The 21,985-nt window shown below is 35.6% G+C and overlaps 1 protein-coding gene across 7 annotated transcripts in view; it reads right to left on the reverse strand.

The window, feature by feature from the left end:
• OSBPL8 (oxysterol binding protein like 8) overlaps window positions 1-21,985 on the reverse strand; it is a 166,368-nt gene that overhangs the window by 3,915 nt on the left and 140,468 nt on the right. For all 7 annotated transcript variants that reach the window (XM_061415563.1, XM_061415561.1, XM_061415562.1 and 4 more), the window contains 11 exons: window positions 21,280-21,361; window positions 20,901-20,999; window positions 19,187-19,283; window positions 16,319-16,417; window positions 13,257-13,354; window positions 11,339-11,428; window positions 9,459-9,595; window positions 7,283-7,468; window positions 6,841-6,928; window positions 3,995-4,100; window positions 2,167-2,269 (listed from right to left, as the gene is read on the reverse strand). In XM_061415563.1, the coding sequence (XP_061271547.1) occupies window positions 2,167-2,269; window positions 3,995-4,100; window positions 6,841-6,928; window positions 7,283-7,468; window positions 9,459-9,595; window positions 11,339-11,428; window positions 13,257-13,354; window positions 16,319-16,417; window positions 19,187-19,283; window positions 20,901-20,999; window positions 21,280-21,361 (1,185 nt within the window). The remainder of the gene's footprint in view (window positions 1-2,166; window positions 2,270-3,994; window positions 4,101-6,840; window positions 6,929-7,282; window positions 7,469-9,458; window positions 9,596-11,338; window positions 11,429-13,256; window positions 13,355-16,318; window positions 16,418-19,186; window positions 19,284-20,900; window positions 21,000-21,279; window positions 21,362-21,985) is intronic.

The following is a 21,985-nucleotide window of genomic DNA, read 5'->3' on the forward strand; positions in this document are numbered from 1 at the left end:
GGAAGATGTCCTGGAGAAGGCAATGGCAACCCATTCCAGTATTCTTGCCTGGGAAATCCCATGGACAGAGGAGCCAGGTGGGCTACAGTGCAAAGGATTATAAAGAGTTGGACATGACTGAGTGAATAAGCATGTCAAACATAATTCTTAAAGTTTGCAGACTTTAAAATATATCACCTTCTTTGTTATCACAGTGGTTTTAAAACAAAAATTTTGCTTCTCAGTTGGTCCACTAAGGTTCTTTTATCTTTTTTTAGGGAGACAAAGGTAGAGATGGATAAAAATCCTTTATTTATCAGGAAAAAAACAAATTTTATGATATTTCTTACTTGAAGAAAGCTCGGTAGGCATTTCATATGCTAACAAAAATAAAATGTTAATTTAATCGCAATACAAGCTTACATTATCCTCGTGCAACTCTAAATACTTTGCCTAAAACAAGCTGATTAGTGAAGATGTTTTGTTTTTATGCCTTCTTTTAAAGTGTTTTCCCAGTATAGAAGCAGAAAGGAGGCAAAATGAACAAGTAGGCTCATTAATTTATAAATATAATGAAATTAGGAAATGTGATCACTTTATATAAGGACTGATGAAGCCAAGATGCAGAAGACATGCTCCCTGCTCTCAGAGAGCTCACAGTCCGACTGGGTGGAGTGGGGGCAGGTAAACAGACCCACAGTCAGCAACTCTGTAGTACAGTGTGGAGAAGGCGATGGCGCCCACTCCAGTGCTCCTGCCTGGAAAACCCCATGGACGGAGGAGCCTGGTGGGCTGCAGTCCATGGGGTCGCTAAGAGTCTGACACGACTGAGCGACTTCACTTTCACTTTTCACTTTCATGCATTGGAGAAGGAAATGGCAACCCACTCCAGTGCTCTTGCCTGGAGAATCCCAGGGACGGGGGAGCCTGGTGGGCTGCCGTCTATGGGGTCGCACAGAGTCGGACACGACTGAAGTGACTTAGCAGCAGCAGTAGTATAGTAAAAGACTAATGGGAACCATACAAGCCAAGTGGAAGAGTTAGAAACTCTGTGCAGAGAGGATGAGTGATCAGAAATGTTACTAAAAGGGTAGCATTTGAATTATATTCTGAAGGATAAACAGGGATTTTCTTGAAGGGCAAGGTGGGAGGAAGGGCAGTTTAAAAAGTGGATTCACTGTGGGTAAAGATCCAAAGAAAAAAGTGTTAAGTCACTTAATCATGTCCAACTCTTTGCAACCCGATGGACTGTAGCCCACAAGGTTCCTCTGTCAGTGGAATTCTCCAGGCAAGAATACTAGAGTGGGTTGCCATTCCCTTCTCCAGGGGATCTTTCCAACTCGGGGATCAAAGCCAGGTCTCCTACATTGCAGGAAGATTCTTTACCATCTGAATCACTAGGGAAACCCCTATACGAAAGGGCACACTATATTCTGGAGATGTGGGAAGTTTCATAGGACTAGAGCACAGGGTCAGTGTAGAGGAATGGCAAGAGATGAGGTTGAAAACAGCAACTAAATATAAGCTATAAAATCACCAAGAATAGAATAAATATCTTTAAAAAAATCCTCCAGAACAGTTAGCACTGAGTGCTGAATACACAAAAGCAGGTTGGCCAATATAAAAAATTTTAACATCTGTTATAGCAATGGGATACAACTAATCTGAACTTGTGCTGGCCTTAGTGATAGATAGGAACCTTCCCTTACAAGGAACTTCCCTAGGTGTTACAACCTTTCAGTGCTGGATCATCGGGGGGTGAGTGTGGGGGAAATGCAAAGGCAACACTAGAAGGTCTCACCCACTGTTATGAACATATTTTGGTATTTCAACAACTGGTACATTCCAATTAAAATTAGCCATGTACAAAGGACTGTGGAAGCCTTGACGTTCTCAAAAACCATCCCACTTCCACATTTAACTCAGCTACATTCCTATAGTATGCTACAGCAGTCAGATGAGATTCCAATTCTAGCCTCACAGATGAGACAAAACAACCTCCCTCTCTCCCCCAGTACTTCAGTGCCAAAGGAATTTCCTATGTTTCAGTAATCCGGTGTTAGAAGCCAGGGTTCTGGTTTAGCTTAGAAATGTTATAAAAATGTAAAGTTTGCATATGACTTCCTACGTAACAGGATTTTTAACTCCTCTGGACTCAAATGAATAGTCACTGTCAGTATAGATTACCTTTTAATTTCTTCCTGTGTTTGTTTAATAGATTCAATTGAAGTTTGAATGTCTCCCAGTTCTATCCCTTTCTTTCTTCTTGCGCTTGGTTTTACTGATTGAGCTAAAAAGACATTGAGAATAAACACAGTGAAAATAGTGGACATATTTAATTATAAACAATTTACATTTCAGATTAATGATTCTCATGTAATAAAAATTTTCCTAGACATTATTTTTATGGTTTAGAGACTAACATACTACTCCTAATACTTGGGATTTTTGAAGTTTCAATCATAGTTCAAAACTAGAACACTATAGATATATGACAAGTAACCATAAACTAGTTAAATTTTGGGTTGAATCAGTTTTATTTTTTAGCCAATTAAAATAGACAAAAATATTTCTTTAAAAATACATATATTAATCTGGGGGAGGTATTACTCTTCCATCTCTTGCCTACTTGTAAACATATGAAGAAGTCAGCTTTTTGAGCACCCTTTTCAGTTTTTTAAAATTAAGTGTTAACGTCATCTTTATTTCCTTAGTCACCCACATTTTAAAACTTTTCTGTTGGTTTTAGTATCTCTTCTACAAATTTTTATTGTCAACCAACAAAGTGTATGGTATTTTTTTAATCCCTTCAAGTATCCATTCCTTCCTTTCCATTTTTGTTTAGATCTTAATCTCTCGCCAGGTCTCAGCTATCTCATTTGTAAACTTAGGACAATAATAATACTCAAAACTTACACGGTTGTAGTAATGTGTGTTTAAACAGCCATGTTAGGTACTGAATAAATGTTAGCTGATACATTATAGGTAATATAGTGGAGTGGATAAGACAATGAATTAAGGAGTCAGAATATCTGCATATATAACATATATATACTGCACTACAGGGTATATGACCTTGGGCAGGTTAACCTGTGCCTCAGTTTCCTTTACTGTGAAATGGGAACAACAGCATAAATAATATTCTCCTTTTGAGCACAATGGTACCACGTGACTCCTGCTTTTAGAAAAACTTTATTCATTTTACTCCTCTTTTATCTTGTCTACTCACCTGCATCCGTCAAGCCCAGATTGCTATCATCCATTAAAAATCCTAATAATTCATCAGAGTTCCTTTCCCCTCAAGAACCTTCCCTCAAACTGAATTCAGCTCCCTTTCCTTTAAACTCTTTATTATTTGTTATCTACTGATTTCTTAGCACTTACCATTTCTTCGTCTCTAGTATTATCTCTGTAAAACTGAGTTCCCCAGCTTTAGTGTAAGCTTAGTAAAGACTACGGCTTTAACAAAAAACCTTTATTTTCTCATAACGTCTCAGACATTACCTTAATCTTTGATTACATCTCAGTGTAGTCCAAGACAGCTTATAAATTATGTGACTTGGAAATGGCACACTTGTTAATTTAGTTCATAATTTTGATACAGTTATATTTTTACTTGTCTGTGATTTCTAAACACCACAGTAATTTACTATGAGAATGAAAACCTTCTGAAGCATGGAACTGAACCCGAAACTCGAGAAATGGTGCCTGTGCTGAGTCTAGGAAACCAACAACAATTTTCCAGAAGCTAACAAGGCATAGGGGCTACTACTGCTGTGGTTCTTGATTTGCATGCTTCCCCTTTTTTCATTTCTACGACTTTACCTTGTGGCCTGGTTTTGAAATTTATCTATAATCTAAAAAAGCTTTTCTTGCACATCACCCCTATCCCCTACCAAAACTTACAAATCTTCTTGAGTTAATATGAAAACCATTTTAATATATCACAGTATAGTAATATCCTTTTAAAAATTTAGACTCTTTATAATCAATAGTCTGCAATAAATATTTTTACCTTCACTTCCAGACGAGTCCTGGATGTCAGGTTCTGGGGAGGAATAGCCTTTTGCCACTTTCTTCTGTTGCCTGGTAGGCTTATGCTTCATTTTTGGGACACTAACCTGAAAGCAAAAGATCATGTTCTTATGTGAATTTGTGCTGAATTTTGTAACTAAAGATCAATGTTGTACAACTGTCAAAACTGTTCATGGGCACAATACTTAGAAATAAAAACAAATATGAAACAGTCTAATTAAAACTTAACAGGATGTGATACACTTATACAAAGTATTTCATGTTAATAGGAAATATTAATTTGGCACAAACATTGAAGAGTAGAAGAAAATTTATAGTGAAGTGGTTTCCTCCCCACTGTTGATCCATATATACCCAGTCTCTCCCCCACTAAAAAGATACTCAATGCTATTAGTCTGTGTATCTTTCAAGAAATATTTTTATGCACACACAAATATGAATACAGATACCCTACTTTTCTAACTGCACAGTTAGTACATTTGGTATAATCAGAAAAGTGCATTGCCATTTCCTACTCCAGGGACCTTCCCAACCCAGGGACTCAACCCACGTCTCCTGCGTCTCCTGCATTGGCAGGCAGCCTCCTTACCACTAGCGCCACCGGGAAGCCCAAGTTAGCACCTCTAGTTGAATGCTAATTTAACAGTGCTACTTTAAGATCAGGCCTGTTTCCAACATTACAAACATTCTCACCGAATGATGTTGGGTTTCCAACAAAATTATTTACCTAAAAGTTTTAATAATACCTGGATAATGTAGAAAGCATCTTACAATAAATGGAAATGATATTATTGTCATGCAGAGCATAATTTAAACTTACTGTAAATATCTGAGTAAATGTACAAAATTCAAAAGTGTATTTAACCATCAATTAGGACTAAATTTTCCTTAGAATAAAATATGTGAGAAGAAACTAGAAATAGAAGGGCAAGGCAATTTATATGCTTATAAAAACACAGAATCAGTGGTCTTAAGTCTTTATTCTCATCTGTTTACTGTTCTAAATAGGAATTATCCCCAGTTAACTATGCCTTGAAATAATTTTGCAAATCTTACTCACTGGCTTCAAATTGAAATTTGTATAATTTTATTACAGAAAATAAAAAACAAGGCAGGTTCTAGATTGAGCCTACACTGTGCCCTCATATTTTAAATCATGGAAACCTAAAATTTTATAACATTTAGAATCCAAATCCACATTCTTAGAGAAGTAGGTCAAATAGTAGTTCAAGAGACTGACATGGCCTGATGCAAAGATAAGGAGATTGATAAGGCCTGGTGAGAAGTTATTTAAAATGAGACAGGGAGTCAGTAATCTAACTCTCAGTAGACAAAGATTTAATGTGATCAGTAAACTCTACTGATAGGAAATATAGATGCCCTATATGTCGCTATCATGATAGTGTTGTTAAAGGAAGAAACAAAATTTAAAATTTAAAAAACATTCTAAATTGTGATAACATGTATATATGTATACACACCCCTACATACACACACACACACACAAATTTTTTTTTGCCATTTTAACCATTTTAGGTGTACAATTCAGTTGTATTAAGTGCATTCATAATATTTTGCAACCATCACCACTACTTCCAAAACATTCATTATTCCAAAGAGAAACTCTGTAACAATTAAGCAGTAACCCCTATTCTCTCCTCCCTTCAGTCCCTAGTAACCTCTAATCTTTCTATGAATTGCTTATTAGATATTTTATATAAGTACAATCAAACAGCATCAATCCTTTTGTGTTTCATTTATTTCACTTAGCATGTTATTTTCAAAGTTAATTCATGATGCAGCATGTAACAGAACTTCATTCCTTTTAAAAATGGCTGAATAAAAAAAAATAGCCTGTTGTAAACATATACCACATTTTGTTTATCCATCTGTTGATGGACACTTGAATTGTTTCTGCCTTTTGGCTATTGAGAATAATGCTGCAACGAACACTGATGTGCAAGTATATGTTTGACTCTGTTCTCAATTCTTTTGTAGTAGAATTGCTGGCTTATGCAATGTTAAGCTTTTTGAGGAACCACCAACTCGTGCTGCAAGCAGCCGCACCACTTCACATGCCCACGGGCAATGCACGAGGGCTTCAATTTCTCCACATCCTCTCAACACGTATTTTCTATTTTTAAATTATTACCATGCTAGTAGGTGTGTAGTGGCACCTCGCCTCCTTGCAGTTTTGATTCGCATTTCCCTTATGACGAATGATGCCGAGCGTCGCTTCATGTTTGTTGGACATGTGTCTATCTTCTTTGGAGAAATGTCTATTCAAGTCCTTTGTTCATCTTTCACTTGGAATGTTTGTTTTTGGTTAAGTAATGAGTCCTATATATACCCTAGGTATTAAACTCCTACGAGATCAATTATTGCAAATATTCTCTGTTGTCTTTCACTTTGATGTGCCTCCTTAGATGCACAAAAGTATTGATTTTGATGAAGTTCAATGTATCTGTTTCTTCTTCTTGTTCCTCCTGCCTTTAATGTCATTGTGTGTGTGTGTATTTATGTATCGCTTAATTTAAAAACTATTCATACTAACAATAAAAAAGAATACAGGGCCAAATAAAAGATTATGAAGATTTACTCCTTTTTTCTTCTCAGAGTTTTATAGTTTTAGCTCTTATTTTAGGTTGTGAATCCATTTGGAGTTAGTTTTTGTGTATGGTTTGAGGTAGGGGATCCAACTTCATTCTTTTACATGTGGAAATTCAGAACTATTTATTGAAGACAAAGAAGCAAAGGAAGTGCAGGAGAACTAAAGGGAGGATGTTCCTCTAGGACTGGCAGTCTAATTACTTTTTGAGTACATACCATTGGAGTGCGATGTTTCACTTTGGTCTGGATAACACCATCTTTTTCGTATTGTATCATATCATTAAGTGGGTCCCATGGTCGAGTACTACATAAATGAGAAAAACACCACTTGTTTAATGACTAAGCAAAGCACTCAAAAACTTTTTTAGAAACTTTCTGTTCTACAATTAGATTTTCAATGGTAATTATAAACTTAGCCATAAAACTAAGATCTGTTACATCTAATCTTCTGATCCTCAGCTTATTTTATAGGCTAACTATTATCACAGAGTCAGATTTATAATGAACATCAAGGGCAAAATCTCATACTTTGTGTGTGTGTGTGCGTGTGTGTATGTATCACTTAATTTAAAAACTATTCATACTAACAATAAAAAATCTAGAAATAAAGGCAAAAAACTATGAGATATTATTTGTAACATACTTTTTAATTACTTACTCTGCAAACTTGTAATGCCATTCTCCTGTAAGTGAGTCAAGTTCAAATAACTTGCAAGTCCACTCTTCATTTTTTGTTTTCCGCTCTCTGGCAGCTTGTCTTTGAGCTTCTTCTAAAACATACTTTTCTTGAGTAGCTTCTGTTTGGTCTTTGGCATTTATGGCTCGAGTTACCCGCTGCCAGAGTCTAATTCATGTGCAAAAATAACATTGAGAAAACAACAGAAAATCAAATCTACATGGAGTAGGTTTGAGTCCCCCTGAGAGGAAATGATGCCCATGTGGGTTTTTGGCTTTGACAAAGCTAAAGCTCAGATGCTTAGAAACAAGTCAAGATATAAAAAGTAATGCCTTAAATACAGCAAGACAGTGGAGACCAATCTTTTTTCTTGGCAAGAGAAATTTATTACATGAGTTCTTAAATATACGGAAATAAATGGTGCTGACCCATGATGATACAACTCTAGTGAAGGCTCAATAATCTACATTTTTAACAAGCTCCCCAGATGATTCTTGTACATGCTGATTAAGATCCACTGGCCTCAAAGATACAAAAGTGTAATGTCATGTTTTTCAATCTTGGATGCAGCATTTGTCAGGGAATTTAAAAAATCGGAATCTATGGGAGTGGGCCCACGTATTATTTTTGTAATGTTTCCCAAGTGATTTTAATGTGCAGCCAGTGTTGAGAATCACTGATTTAACAAAAAAGACTACTTTTCTATTAGAAGTAAAATCTTTTCCCCTACTAAAGTTTAGTTTCATATTAGATATATAAAAATATATCTATATTCTACCCTTCTGGCAAGACAGTATGTTGGGGCTGAAAAAATAAAGGCTATAGAATCAGATAATCCTAGATGTGCCACCTCGTGGCTAGGGAACTTACAGTTACTTATCTTGTCCAAAACTCACTTTCTTCATCGTAAACATATGTTAAATTATATCCATGTTTTAAAAATAGTTGTATGCCGTGGCCATGTTTCACTCTTGATGGAGAGCATCATGTGGTTATAGTAAAACAGAATTTTTTCTTTTAATGTGAACATTTTTTTAAAGTTGTTATTGAATTTGTTACAATATTGCTTCTGTTTTATTTCTGTTTATTTTTTTGGCCATGAAGCATGTGGAACCTTAGTCCCCTGGCCAGGGATCAAACCCTCACCCTCTGCACTGGAAGGTCAAGTCTTAACCACTGGACTGCCAGGGAAGTCCCCTGAAACAGAATTTTTAGAACATGGCAAACTCAGTTTTTGAGTATAGAAGGAAAGTGGATGTAGACTTGAATCCTCATGAGAAGAGAATGATATGTGTGCATAAACTCATACTGTTCTCTACTAGTATAAAGTACCTAGTAGACTGTCTTTGACACAGCAGCCCCCTTCTCCTAACACAAAGAAAGGAATAGAAGAATACAACTGAGCAGTATGTATACCATATTTTTGAGGTACTTCCCTAGTGTTTCAGACAGTAAAGAATCTTCCTGCAATGTAGGAGACCTGGGTTCAATCCCTGGGTTAGGAAGATACCCTGAAGAAGGGAATGGCAACCCATTCCAGTAAAGTATACCAGATTGAGCAAGAATTTTATGATTTAAGAAAAGAAATTATGGCCTTAATTATTCTCCAAACAATAAGTCCTCTAGAAGCTGCACATCCAGTGCTGTAATTTTTGTATTTTAGAAAATAAAACAAAAGTAGATTTTGTTCTGCTCCCTCCACCTAGAGTATCACATGCTCAACCCGGGTTAGAAAATGGCTGGATAAAAACCAAGAATCATTAGTCCCGTATTTTTCTGTCTTTTTAGTTCCCTGATCAGGGACTGAACCTGTGTCCCTTGCACCGGGAGTGAGGAGTGTTAACCACTGGAGAGAAGACCTAGTCCCGTAATTTTATGCAAGCAAAAAAAGTTTTGTTTTTTTTTTTTAAATAGGCCCTGGAGCAGATAAGAAGAGAAAGGAAAAAAATAGGAATCCTTAATTTAGAGCAGAAGAGCAACAGGACTTGTATTGTAATTACTTGATATTCACATACACCAAAGCAAAATCCTGTCACATCTCACAAACAGTAAACTACTTTGCTGAATTCAAACAGAAAAAAGTGATCACACTGTTGAGGGATTAAAAGAAAAAAAACTCTGGATTTTCATGAAGTTAACTGAAAAATGGTATACTTACTTCTCTGATTCAAAATCTCCCTGCTCTTCAAATTTTACAGTGTGCCTTATTAATCTCCACTGCTTAATGTCTGGTGTTGGATTCCAGAAAACCTCTGAATTATCAGTCTTTTTGTCAGTAATAAAAACTTCACTATCCTGTATTTAAAGATATTAAAAATTAATGTAAAGAATTGTCTTTATTTAAAAGGGAATTATGTAGTTCAGTAATAACCATTTCTTCTTGACACTTAATCCCAGTAAAACACATTTCTAAAACAAATACAACAAGTACTTTTCTAAAAGCCCCAAATCTCTTGTTATGAAAACATTAAGAAAGCTGTGGTACATATACACAATGGAGTATTACTCAGCCATTAAAAAGAATTCATTTGAATCAGTTCTAATGAGGTGGATGAAACTGGAGCCTATTATACAGAGTGAAGCAAGCCAGAAGGAAAAACACCAATACAGTATACTAACGCATATATATGGAATTTAGAAAGATGATAACAATAACCCTGTGTACGAGACAGCAAAAGAGACACTGATGTATGGAACAGTCTTATGGACTCTGTGGGAGAGGGAGAGGGTGGGAAGATTTGGGAGAATGGCATTGAAACATGTAAAATATCATGTATGAAACAAGATGCCAGTCCAGGTTCAATGCACGATACTGGATGCTTGGGGCTAGTGCACTGGGACGACCCAGAGGGATGGTATGGGGAGGGAGGAGGGAGGAGGGTTCAGGATGCGGAGCACATGTATACCTGTGATGGATTCATTTTGATATTTGGCAAAACTAATACAATTATGTAAAGTTTAAAAATAAAATAAAAAATAAAAAAAAAAGAAAACATTAAGATTAAATATATAATACTTGTCCTTAAAAGTCTGGTTGAATAGACAAAAAGTTTGTGAGTTTTCACAAGTTTCACTTAATATCTGAATCGTCAAAGTAGCATAGTGTTTGCTATAGGTACTGTAGACCAGTATGAGGTGCTGCAGACCACCTGCGTATTCAATATACGTGGAAAAAGCTAAGAGCGTTTCTTGCATTAAAAATCTGAGCACAATCTCATAAATTTCATTTTTTTAAAAAGAGTTCTATCTTTTTTCCAAATGATATTCAGATAAAAGTAAATTCTAAAAATAACAGAGCATTGTGACCTCTAAGTTGAGTTTCTAGGTCTACCTTCATTTTAACATATTTCCCATCATTTCTGATTATAATGCAGAAAAAAGCATATACTAGAGTTAACAGTTAGAATGCATTTGGCACTAGCATGATATGATCCTTTTTTTTATTAATTTAATAAGCTCCTCTTAGAAAAATTACATAAATGTGAATTTAGGTCATCAGAGAAGTAAATAAAAGCCACTGGTCTCAAAAAACATTTTATCTTTTCCCAGTTCCTCAGAAGGAACTAGAACTCTTACTGGAAATGCCTCTTCTGGTGAGAGGCAGTATACTGTGGTGTGTAAGCACAGCCTTGGAACCAGAGTGTCTAGGCTGGGAATCTTACTTCACCACTCTGAACCAATTATTTAAATTCTCTGTGCCTCAGTGTCCTCCTCTGTAAAATGGGAACAAAATAATAACACTCACCTCATAAGATCACTATATTAAATGAGTTAATATAAGTAACATTTTTAAACAATGCACTCCATAATAAGTGATATAAAAATGTCAGCTATTTTTATTGATTTAAGGTTTTAGAAAGCTCAAATATTAAACTAAATATTACTGATAACAGAGCAACACCAAAATATTTAAGTTGAAGCTTACGTTGAATAGTCATGCTTTTAGAAATGGAATAAGTGAACTTATAAAATCTGATGTTTAATTTTTTCCCACTGAATAAAATTCTTTTTGTAAAGCTAAAATATAAAAATACTTACCCAATGTCCTTCCAAAGTAGCTAGTACTTCTTTTCCCAATTTTAGTTTACCTGATATTTGATTAACACAGTCACTACTACCTAGAAATGGCTTTTAAAAGAAAAAATGTTGAAGAAACATTTTACTTTTAATATATTTACATACAATGTAGACAAAAAAACAAAAACAAAAAACCAACCGAAAAAGTGACTGTATAACTATTCAGTGCTGTTGAGGCACAAATGGTGAAATACTGACTCAAATTTTAGTCAGATATATTCAGTAAAAATTTTAAATTTACTGCTGTGTGTAAACAGATAAAAGCAGACTATACAGGTCCAAGTAAACACGCTAAGAGAGCTAACACTGAAATAACTGGCTCGTGTCTTGGGCTCTCTCGACTCAAGACTGCTCTCTATCCATGCTGCAGTATTTTACACAATAACAACTCAGTAAACATAAGAGACTTAACTCGTATATTTAATAGGAACTCCTCCTTTAAAACAAACCAATAAAACAACACTCAATCCAAATACTTCTGAAATTCAATTAGAAGAAAAGACCTTTTCAGTCATGGTTTTCAGTATCATTTGCCAAGAAGGAAAAAAATCAAAGGGCACTGCATCAGATAATACTTAAAGAGATCCTTTTTATTAGAGCAAAGCTGCTGATCTGCTGGATATCAAGATAGCTGATACTTACAACTAATATTTGGTTGTAAGCATTAATTCATAGAAATATTTTTATCTAAAAATAATGCTGTGCTACATCAACAAATGATACTGTGAAAGGATCTTAAATTTCCCTTCCAGGCTGAGGCAGACAGAATTTTCCAAAGATGACCTCAACTATATCTCTCCTCCCTCCTCAGCCCACACGCTCTTCCTCAGTGAGAGCCTGGCATCCATCCTCTCGCTGAGAAATGGTGGTCTATATCCCTTCCCCTTGCATTTAGGTGGGTTTGTAACTCTTCTACTAGTAGAGAATGGTGGAAATGATGTAATCTGATCTCTGAGGCTAGGTCATGGACAGCAGTGTCTCTTCTGTCTTGCTCACAAGGACACTTGTACTTGGAATCCTGAGCCCAGCAGAAGTCTAACTATATGAAAGTCCCCTTGATGTGAGGAAGACAAGACCACATGCTCAGATCTGCAGTCCCAGTCTTTCAGTCACTTCAACATTACTTACATGTCATCAGTCATGTAAGTGATGAGCTTTCAGATGTATCGAGCCCCCAACTGTTAAGTCTCTCACAGCCTGCGTAACTGTTGCCCCAGGCATCATGCAGCAGAGACAAGCCATCCCCAATATGCCCTGTCCAAATTCCTGGCCCACAGAACCATTAAGAAACAGAACACAGTTGTTTCTAAGCTTGCAAATTTCAGAATATGTTAAGTCAGAAATAATAAGTAATACAAATCCTTCAATGTACACAGCTATAGCTCAAGCTGATACATACTTCTTTTCAGATATATATTTTTTGGTATTCTGTAAAGCAGTGCTTCAATTTACTAAGAAATTTCCATTCATTCTCTTCTTAAATTTCCTATGGACTTACCTGATAGCTCAGTTGGTAAAGAATCTGCCTGCAATGCAGGAGACCCCAGTCAATTCCTGGGTTGGGAAGATCCCCTGGAGAAGGGATAGGCTACCCACTCCAGTATTCTGGCCTGGAGAATTCCATGGACAGTATAGTTCACGGAGTTGCAAAGAGTCAGACACGACTGAGAGACTTTCACTCACTCACTCACTCGCCAACAGTTTTATTAACTAAGAAAATCCAGCTTTCTATTGATTTGAATCTTCCAAGGCTGCCTTTTCATTAATTCTGTGTTCTTATATTTAGTTTTCAAATAGGAACAAAATTGTGCTCTTTGTTCAATATTTATAGCATAGCTCCTCTTTAACTAGGTGATACCTCCTATCATTCTCTACTAACCTTTAGTTTGAATTCAAGTATTGCACTGTATCCAGTTTTTTGACATGTAATATTGACTGTTCCACCAAGCTCCAGTGTCATTGTGCCATAAAGAATTCCTAAACAACAAAAAAAAATTTTTGACAAAAGTTTGAAGAGAGAGACACTGGCTTATCATAAGCAGAACTTAACAATTTAATCTCCTTCTAGTAGAAACTAATAATCCAAGAGGATTCTATCCTATCCAATAACAATCTATAATATACACACAAAGTTGGTTCTGAAAGATTTAAAAAGATAATAGTTGATCCACATTATCTGCAGATTCTACATTTGCAAATTAATACTCTCACTAAAATACCTTTTTCTTTTTTTTTAAAGCTGTACCACACAGCATGTAGGATCTTAGTTTCCAGTTCCCCCACTAAGCATCAAACCCATGCCCCCTGTAGTGAAAGTCAAAGTCCTAACCATGGAATTCCCTATTCCCACCAGGGAATTCCCTATTCTCACCAAAATAAGTTAGTAGTCCCTACCCAGAGCATTTTTTTATTTTTGCAGTCATTCATGGATGTGTGCAGAGTGGGTGAAATATTTGAATTGTCCAATGCGCACACTGGAGTTGAAGTCAAACAAGGCGAGATGCTGACTTCTGGTTTCACTGCTCATGCAGTCTTTTATGCAGTGTATTCAGTGCCACATTTTTGTACTTCTTGTTGGTGATTTTACTATTTACAATCCCCCAAACGTAGTGCTAAAGTGCTCTTTGGTGTTCCTAAGCACAGAAGACTGTGATGTGCCTTACAGAGCAAATATGTGCGTTAATGCTTGGTTTAGGCATGCGTTATAGTGCTGCTGGCTATTAATTCCATGTTAATGAATCAAAAACATATGCCATGATAAAGAAAGCAATCCTTGTCTCGAAAGAATCTGCCTGCAATGCGGGAAACCTGGGTTTGATCCCTGGGTTGGAAGATCTCCTGGAGGAGGGCATAGCTCCATTCCAGTATTCTTGCCTGGAGAATCCCCATGGACAGAGGAGCCTGGCGGGCTACAGGGCATGGGGGGTCACACATTGACTGAGCGACTAAGCACACATATAAAAACAAAGTTATGTTTTGACTGGGTAATGAAAATACAGTGACAGAAGGCTCACGAGAACCTCACCATGTGTTTCCTCTAGGAGCAATAGTTTGGCATTCATTAATTTCACATTGGAGTGCAACAATAAGCGTAACAATAAGCATTATGGTGACATTATAAAAAGTACTGCAAACAACAATAATCAACTGTGTAAGATAAATTTAAAAATCTCCCCATTTTGGCACTTGACTAAAAGCTGGGGAAATTCTGAGTTTGATGAGTTAAACAGCCTGTGTGTATGTGTATGTTCTTGGACTAATTTCCATAGTTTGTATATTTTTACCATGTATGCACAGAAACTATATAAGCTCATTTTGCATAAATCATACTATAACAGGTCTTTCTTCAATTCGATTTTTTAAACAACATTTCAGATTGAATTTTTAAAAATTTAAAAAATTTCATACAATTTTTAAAAGATTATTTTCCATTTACAGTTATTACAAAATCTTGGTTATTTTCCCCATGTTGTATACACATCCTTGGGCCTATCTTACACCCAATAGCTGTGCCCTATACTTCCCGACCACTAAAATCCACTCCAACTGGTAACCACTAGTTTGTTGTCTATATCTGCCAATCTGCTTCTTTTTTTTTTGTTATATTCACTAGTTTGTTGTATTTTTTAGATTCCATGTATAAGTGATACACTGTATTTGTCCTTCTCTATCTGACTTTACTTCTTAGCATAATGCCTTCCAAGTTGGACTGAACTCCCATGGCAGTCTTTAATATGTAAATACACAATGCTAATTTTCAAGAGAGGAACAGACTATGCAATGTTTCCAAGTTATTTGACTATGGAATTCTTGCTTTATAAAATAATTGGAGACTACTGATTTAGGGAACACATCTTAGAAAATATATACAAAGGTAGAAAATAATAACTTCCTCATTCACAAGAGGCTATAATTTCCTTTTTTCCCTGCAATATAAGCAGTGCTATGAAAAGTTTTCCCTGTTGCTATTTAGGTCTGGCATCAGGTATTTATCTACATAAAATATCATTTTACTTATTCCAAAATTTAAAAAATATATTTATCAAATCATGATTTCAAGTGTTTCACTTCCTGCTTATTTCAAGAACCACACATGAAGCTCCAAGAATCATCCAGCCTCAGGCCACAAGCTGGCACTCTTGTGCTTAGTACCAGGTAGATTCATGGTACAATGGATGGGCTCAAATAGCCCAGAGCTTAGTCTCAACATTCTTACTAACTAGCTGGTCTGGTTTTAGGTAAGATTCCTAACCCTTACAAGTTTTTTCATCTGTGAAATGAGGCCATATTAAGTAATTTCTATGTTGTCATGAATCAGTTCCTAAAATAGAGGATAATTACCCTAAAAAGCTATTTTTAAGAAATGGGTTGGAAAGGATGGTATAGGTAATGATGGAGCACAGTGTTTAAGATGATGCCATATAGAACTACAGTACAGACTGCAGAGCTTGTGCTAACCTCTTTCTGCCTTGTTTGCTTGTCCATCAAACAAAGATAATATTACCTAATTTATAGGGCTACTGGAATGATTAGATGTGTTTATAAATGTAGAGTGCACAGAATAGTTGAATGCCTGTCCTGTCCTGATAGTTAAAGGAATGGGTAATGGTACAAAAAAATGAAAATCACTTTCAAAGATTCTGAAATAATAGTCTCATCAAATTTTGCAACTTGCAGATAAGGCAAATGAAATTCCATTATTATAAATTAGTCTCTACCAAACTAATATACATGTCACAGAAAGTCTATTGTGGTGAATTAATTCACCATAGAAGTATTCAGCAGATGATAACAATGATCTTGCGTATCTGTAAATCAAGGACACTTTCAAACAAAAGGCCAAGTAACTCCATCAATCTCAAAACATAACAAATTACAGTCAAATACATTTACTTAAAAAGAAGATTTAGGGGAAATCTAACAAGTATAGAAAATATTTACCTTTACAATGAGCATATGGCATTGTCATTACATAATCTTCACCTCTATTCAAGAAAGTTAACCGTGCCTCTCCTTCTAATATTGCAGATAATGAGTTTCCTGAAATAAACATTGCTTATTAAATTTAACAGAAAATAATTTAACCATTCCAAAACAAACTAAACATATTGAGGACATCTATCAGATATCTACAGTAGAGGGAAATTTACAACTTAAATTAGAAAACAAGAAAAATTCAAATCAGTGATCCGACTTTTGACCCTATGAAATTAGAAAAAGAACTAATTAAATTCCAAGTAGGTAGAAGAAAGGAAATAAGGATGAGCAGACATCAGTGTATAAAGTGGACAGATAATTCAGAAAATTAGGGAAGCCAAGAATTGATACAGACAGATCAAAATAAAGAACACAAATCAGGAACAAAATGAGCAGAATCGCGACAGAGCCTACAGACACTGAAAAGAGGGTAAGAGAATACTGTGGATGATTTTACGACAGTAAATTTGAGATCCCCCTCTCTGGCCCTTTTCCTTTTCAGATTCCCATTCTCTGTCCAGTGGCCATGGTTTCTTCGAATTCAGCGTTTGGTGCTCCAGGCTGGAAAGGCTGCAATGTTTCTACCAGCTTACCCTGTTGACCGTACGTAACCTGAAGCTGAGAAGCAAGGGTTCATTCTGGGTGATTTCTGACCTATGACTGTGGACTCCCACTGAATTTGCCTGCATCTGCTCTCTCTTTAATACCTTCAGGCAGCTGCCTTTGGTATTAGGGCCAGAGGTACAGAGAAGGATGGTCCAGGAGGGCTTTATTCAGGCATTGTTGTCCATATACATTTTTATCACAGTAAAACCACACAGATCTTTTGTATTCAACTGTATACATGTACTGGCTTATCATTAAATCATTTATCTTTTATGATATAGTATTCATAGCCATATTATATCTTAAAATGACTGTTTCCTTATTTTAGAGGAAATATGTGTTCTTCATGAGCAAGTTGAAAAATCCAAAGATAATTATCCATAATTCTATAATTCAGGTTAATCATGAAATCTTGATTTTTTTTCCTAAACATGAATGCATGTTTACTTTTACTTTAAAAACATGAATACTTTTAAAGTAGAGGTGACTCAGAGCATAGATGTATTCTGCTTTTCATTTAACATTGTATCATAAGCTATTTCAGATTATAGTGTACATTAGAATTACCTGAGGAGATTGTAAAAATTACATTCTTGAGCCCAGTGATTTTGATTTGGTAAGCCAAGACTGGGGTTCAGAATTCCAAAATCTTAACTCGTATTCTGATTATGAAATTGACGGTTCATGCATACTATTTGAAAAACAAGAGCAGCTGTCCCAAATGATGATAAATTATTTAACCCATAGCTAAGTACCTATATTTCACCCGCTCCACAAAATATAAGAAACCCATTTAAAAATAAATGGTTCTTAGGGCAAAGACTAGTGGTACAAGAAAAAAACAGACCAACAGACCTGAGAAGACAGAACCTGAAATAGAAAATAATGACACTAAAAATCATTTATAAATAGACACTGAGAAAATTAATTGGCTTTTAGGAAAAGAAAGTTGTGTTCTTGCTTCACTCCATTCACAATATATACATCAAAGTAAATTCCAGGCAAATTAAAGATCAATGAAAGCATAAAAGTATAAGAATATATAAGTGAATTATTACATAAGCTGAAGTGAGAAAGGATTTTTCTGTGACATCAAAAGCAAAAACCATCAAAGGAAAAACTGATAATTTAGTACATCAAAATGTCAAGAGGCTACTTGTTAAGAGGAATACACTCTGCCCAGATGTCATTAAATTTAGCTTAATTTAGATTCAAGAAAATGCACCAATTCCTAAAACAAAATAAATTATCAAACTCTCCAAGCAAGAAGTTTTTATATGAGGATGTCAATAACCAAAGAAGAAATGAAGAAGTTACAAAAAAAATTGCCCCTACAAAGTCTGAACTTAGTAAATTCTTTCAAATTACAAAGGAACAGATAGCTCTGATATACACAACTATATTCACTATAACACTGAAAAAAAGAAGGCTAGCTGCAAGTAATCCTGGAAAGTGTAGCTGGTACTCAATAAAAATTCTACAAGGGTAGAACACACATTCACAAAAGCTATCTACACTATAGCCAGGGAAGGGACATGAAGAGATGAAGGGTACAGTGGGGAAAAACTCAAATACATGCACTTTCAAAAGAAAATGATCACACTCTGAAACAAGCAGAATATAAAACTAGGCAAAAAAAATCAAACTCAAAAGCCAAACAAAAAGCATCAAGCGATGCTCTGCTTGTTTGAATTGTCACAGGTCTTAGATTAAGATCCTACTGTACATATTTCTTTATTTTCCTTTTTTTTTCTTTTACAAAAGTTTTTAGTAGTATGTTACTTGACTCAAGGTAAAAATATCATTACTTTCAATATTGGACTCTGGACAAGTATTCTAACTATATTTAGATTCTCTCTCTCTCTAGTCAAAGACTAAATCAAAAGATCAACCTCTCAGGTACAGTGAGATGAAACAAAAAATCTTAGTAGAGCTAAAGGCAAAAGAAATATATTGTGGGCCAAAATGGCGAGCTACAGTGGACAGTCATTATTCTGTCTTTTGATAAGTGGTGTTTGCAGTAAATTTACACATAGATGAAACCTCTATTTATGAATGAGCAAAGAAAAACAACAAAAACAAAAAGGCATTATCCAAGTAAAACTGTTACTTAAAATGACACACAATCCCTTGCTGAAAACAGTACAAGACATTGTCTATATTAAAGCTCACCAGAAAATACTACATCCCAGAAAAGGGTATAGGTTGAGACATGGGTAGACTCACCGTAGAACTTGGACTTGGCCAGGATACTACCACTAAGGCAAAATCCATCTTTTCGGTTACTGACATAAAAGGCAGATATTGGTGGATGATGAGACACCTATTGGATACAGGAAACATACATGAAAATATAATAATTCTAAGCAAATTACTGTGATATTATGCAAAGCTCAAGTCTTAGAAGTATATTCTAATAATGAATTAAAAGAAATATTTGGTAAGTATTTAACAGTAAAATTAAATACTGATGAGTGTAGGAACCAATCTCCAAGATGTGTCTCAAGGAAACCCACCTCCTGGTGTCCACAGCAGTAGACGAGCTCCCGGGTCAGTTTGTGTGGAAGTCATAGTATGTTACCTCTGAAACTGGGCTATAAGGCAGCGTGTATCTTAGTGTGTGCACGTCTCTCTCAAATCATTAGCTCTGAACAGCCAGCTTCCATGTTGTGAACAACTATGGACAGGCCCATGTGATAAGGTACTGACCTCCTTGCAAAAGCCATGCGATGACCTTGGAAGCAGAAGCCTTCAGAAGATTGCAAAGCTGGCTGACATCCTGACCTCAACCTCAGGAGAGATCCTGAGCCAGAACCACCCAGCTAAACAGCTCTCAGATCCCTAACCTTATTATACGAAGTAGTAAGTGCTTGTTGTCTTACGCCGCTGAGTTTTGAATTTGTTACACAACAATGAATAACTAATACAGTGCCTACTCTTCATGTAGATTACTGAATAGACCTAAGAAGCTAACAAAAGCGTTAACAAATGTGTCATTTTAATAATTAATATTTTGATACATATACATCTTAAGGTTTCTAAAATGAGCCAAAGGTAAAATTAATCACTTCTCAAGCTTTTCAACTTAGTGAAGAATTACAGCAAACTAAAATGCAATCATTTAAAAAACTAATACAGATAAAGTGCTTTCAATCTGAGGAGTACATCAAAATTTATTGGGAAGATGAAGGTTTCTCAAATAACACATTGTATTCTCATCCTCCTTACATTCCCTATATTAAAGGTAAGCAGGCCAGAATTTATTTACATGAATATCTGCGAAGAAATAGGGTTGGAGAATTAAATTTAAAAATAATGAGGCAAAAAAGTGCAATATCAGGTTATCTAATTGTGAATGCACAGATTAGACTACTGTGGAGTGCTTACAAAGGCAGGTGAGTGCAAGTCGCTCAGTGGTATCTGACTCAGTGACCCCATGGACTAAATGGTCCATGGAATTCTCCAGGCCAGAATACTGGAGTGGGTAGCTGTTCCCTTCTCCAGGGGATCTTCCCAAACCAGGGATCGAACTCAGGTCTCCCACATTGCAGGCAGATTCTTTACCAGCTCAGCCACCAGGGAAGCCCCAAAAGGCCAGCAATGTAAGATAAATTTATAAAGATACAGAAGACCCTGAATGTTAGAGAAATGGCTTTAAATTTGACTCAGGAATTGGAGAACCACTGAAGTATCCAGCCACAAAAACAAACAAACAAACAAACAGCAAAGCAAGAAAAATAAAGACTCATTTTGATTACAGGATTCTATGAGTGTAAGAGTATGGTATTTAGTAGTTGTCAGTATTAAGAGGTTAAATGCTTATCAAATGTTCACTAATAAGAAAGGTTAATCAACAGTGAGTTTACTGAGTTAATATTTTCTCTAAAAAAAATCTTAACTTCCAAATCAGTTTTCCTTCTATAACAAGCATTTCTAATACCTGTTCAGCAATATAAAAAGTTTTGCTGTTTGTTCTGGGATGAATCCACAAACAACGGAAAGTCTCACCAAGTATAGGATTATAAGGTTTCTTCAGTCCCTAGTAAAAAACATACAAGTTTCAAATTATAAACATGGAAGATTCAAAGTACTAACTTAAACCAGTCAAGATGGGCTTAACTGTATCATCTGAGAATTATCCTTATAAAATTATAATGACATGAAATAAAACTAAATGACTTCAATCAGAATATAGGTCTAAACAAGTTTTTTGAAATTTTGCTAACTGAAAGAGGGCTTGCAAAGTAATTATTCATAAATAATCTAAGATAACCCCCCCAAAATATATAAGGCTAAAGAAAGTAAAACATAAACACTACCTTTGGCTTTTTATAGAATCCTGACAAATACCACTTCACTACTTTCTTCAAACGGAAATAAGGATTTTCTTCAAGAGCAGCCCTAAAAAACAAAATGACAACATGCAAAAATTTTATAGAACATATCACTAAGTCTCCCTAATATTAATGAAGCCAACAACTGAATATGAAATGATAGGAAAGTACACAATTCATATTTAAAACAGATGGTAAAAGTAACCATGTCAATCAGTATGCAAGAGTCATTTTGCATAATCTAGTTATTTTTCTCCCCATTTTTCTTATTATTTGATATATTGCCCCAGCCTCTGCTCAAGTAGTTTTTGAAAAGTCTCTAAACCAAGGTTTCTCAACTCGGGTTCTATAGAACCCTAGATATTGCTAGAGTTCTATTTGAAATTGTGATTGAAAAAAATAAAAATAGATTCTGAGATTCACACACTGCATGATCCCTAGCATTTGCAATGATGAAGCAATGGCCAAGCAGTCTTGCTAATGATTTCATTAGAAGTCTTTGGTCCTTTTGTCAGAAAAGGACCACGTGCACTTGATCTAGCCTATTTTCAGCTGGTGATGTTAATTAGAAGCGATCAATAGTAGCTGGTGAGCGCTATAGTACATCAGCCTCTTCCATGAAATTGCCTCTCTGAAGCACATGACTATGTCCCTTTTAGTCCCTAGTATAAAATGCAGAAGTTTCAAATCA

Source organism: Bos javanicus, chromosome 5 (genome assembly GCF_032452875.1).
Source record: "Bos javanicus breed banteng chromosome 5, ARS-OSU_banteng_1.0, whole genome shotgun sequence".
In the NCBI taxonomy this organism is placed as follows: domain Eukaryota; kingdom Metazoa; phylum Chordata; class Mammalia; order Artiodactyla; family Bovidae; genus Bos; species Bos javanicus.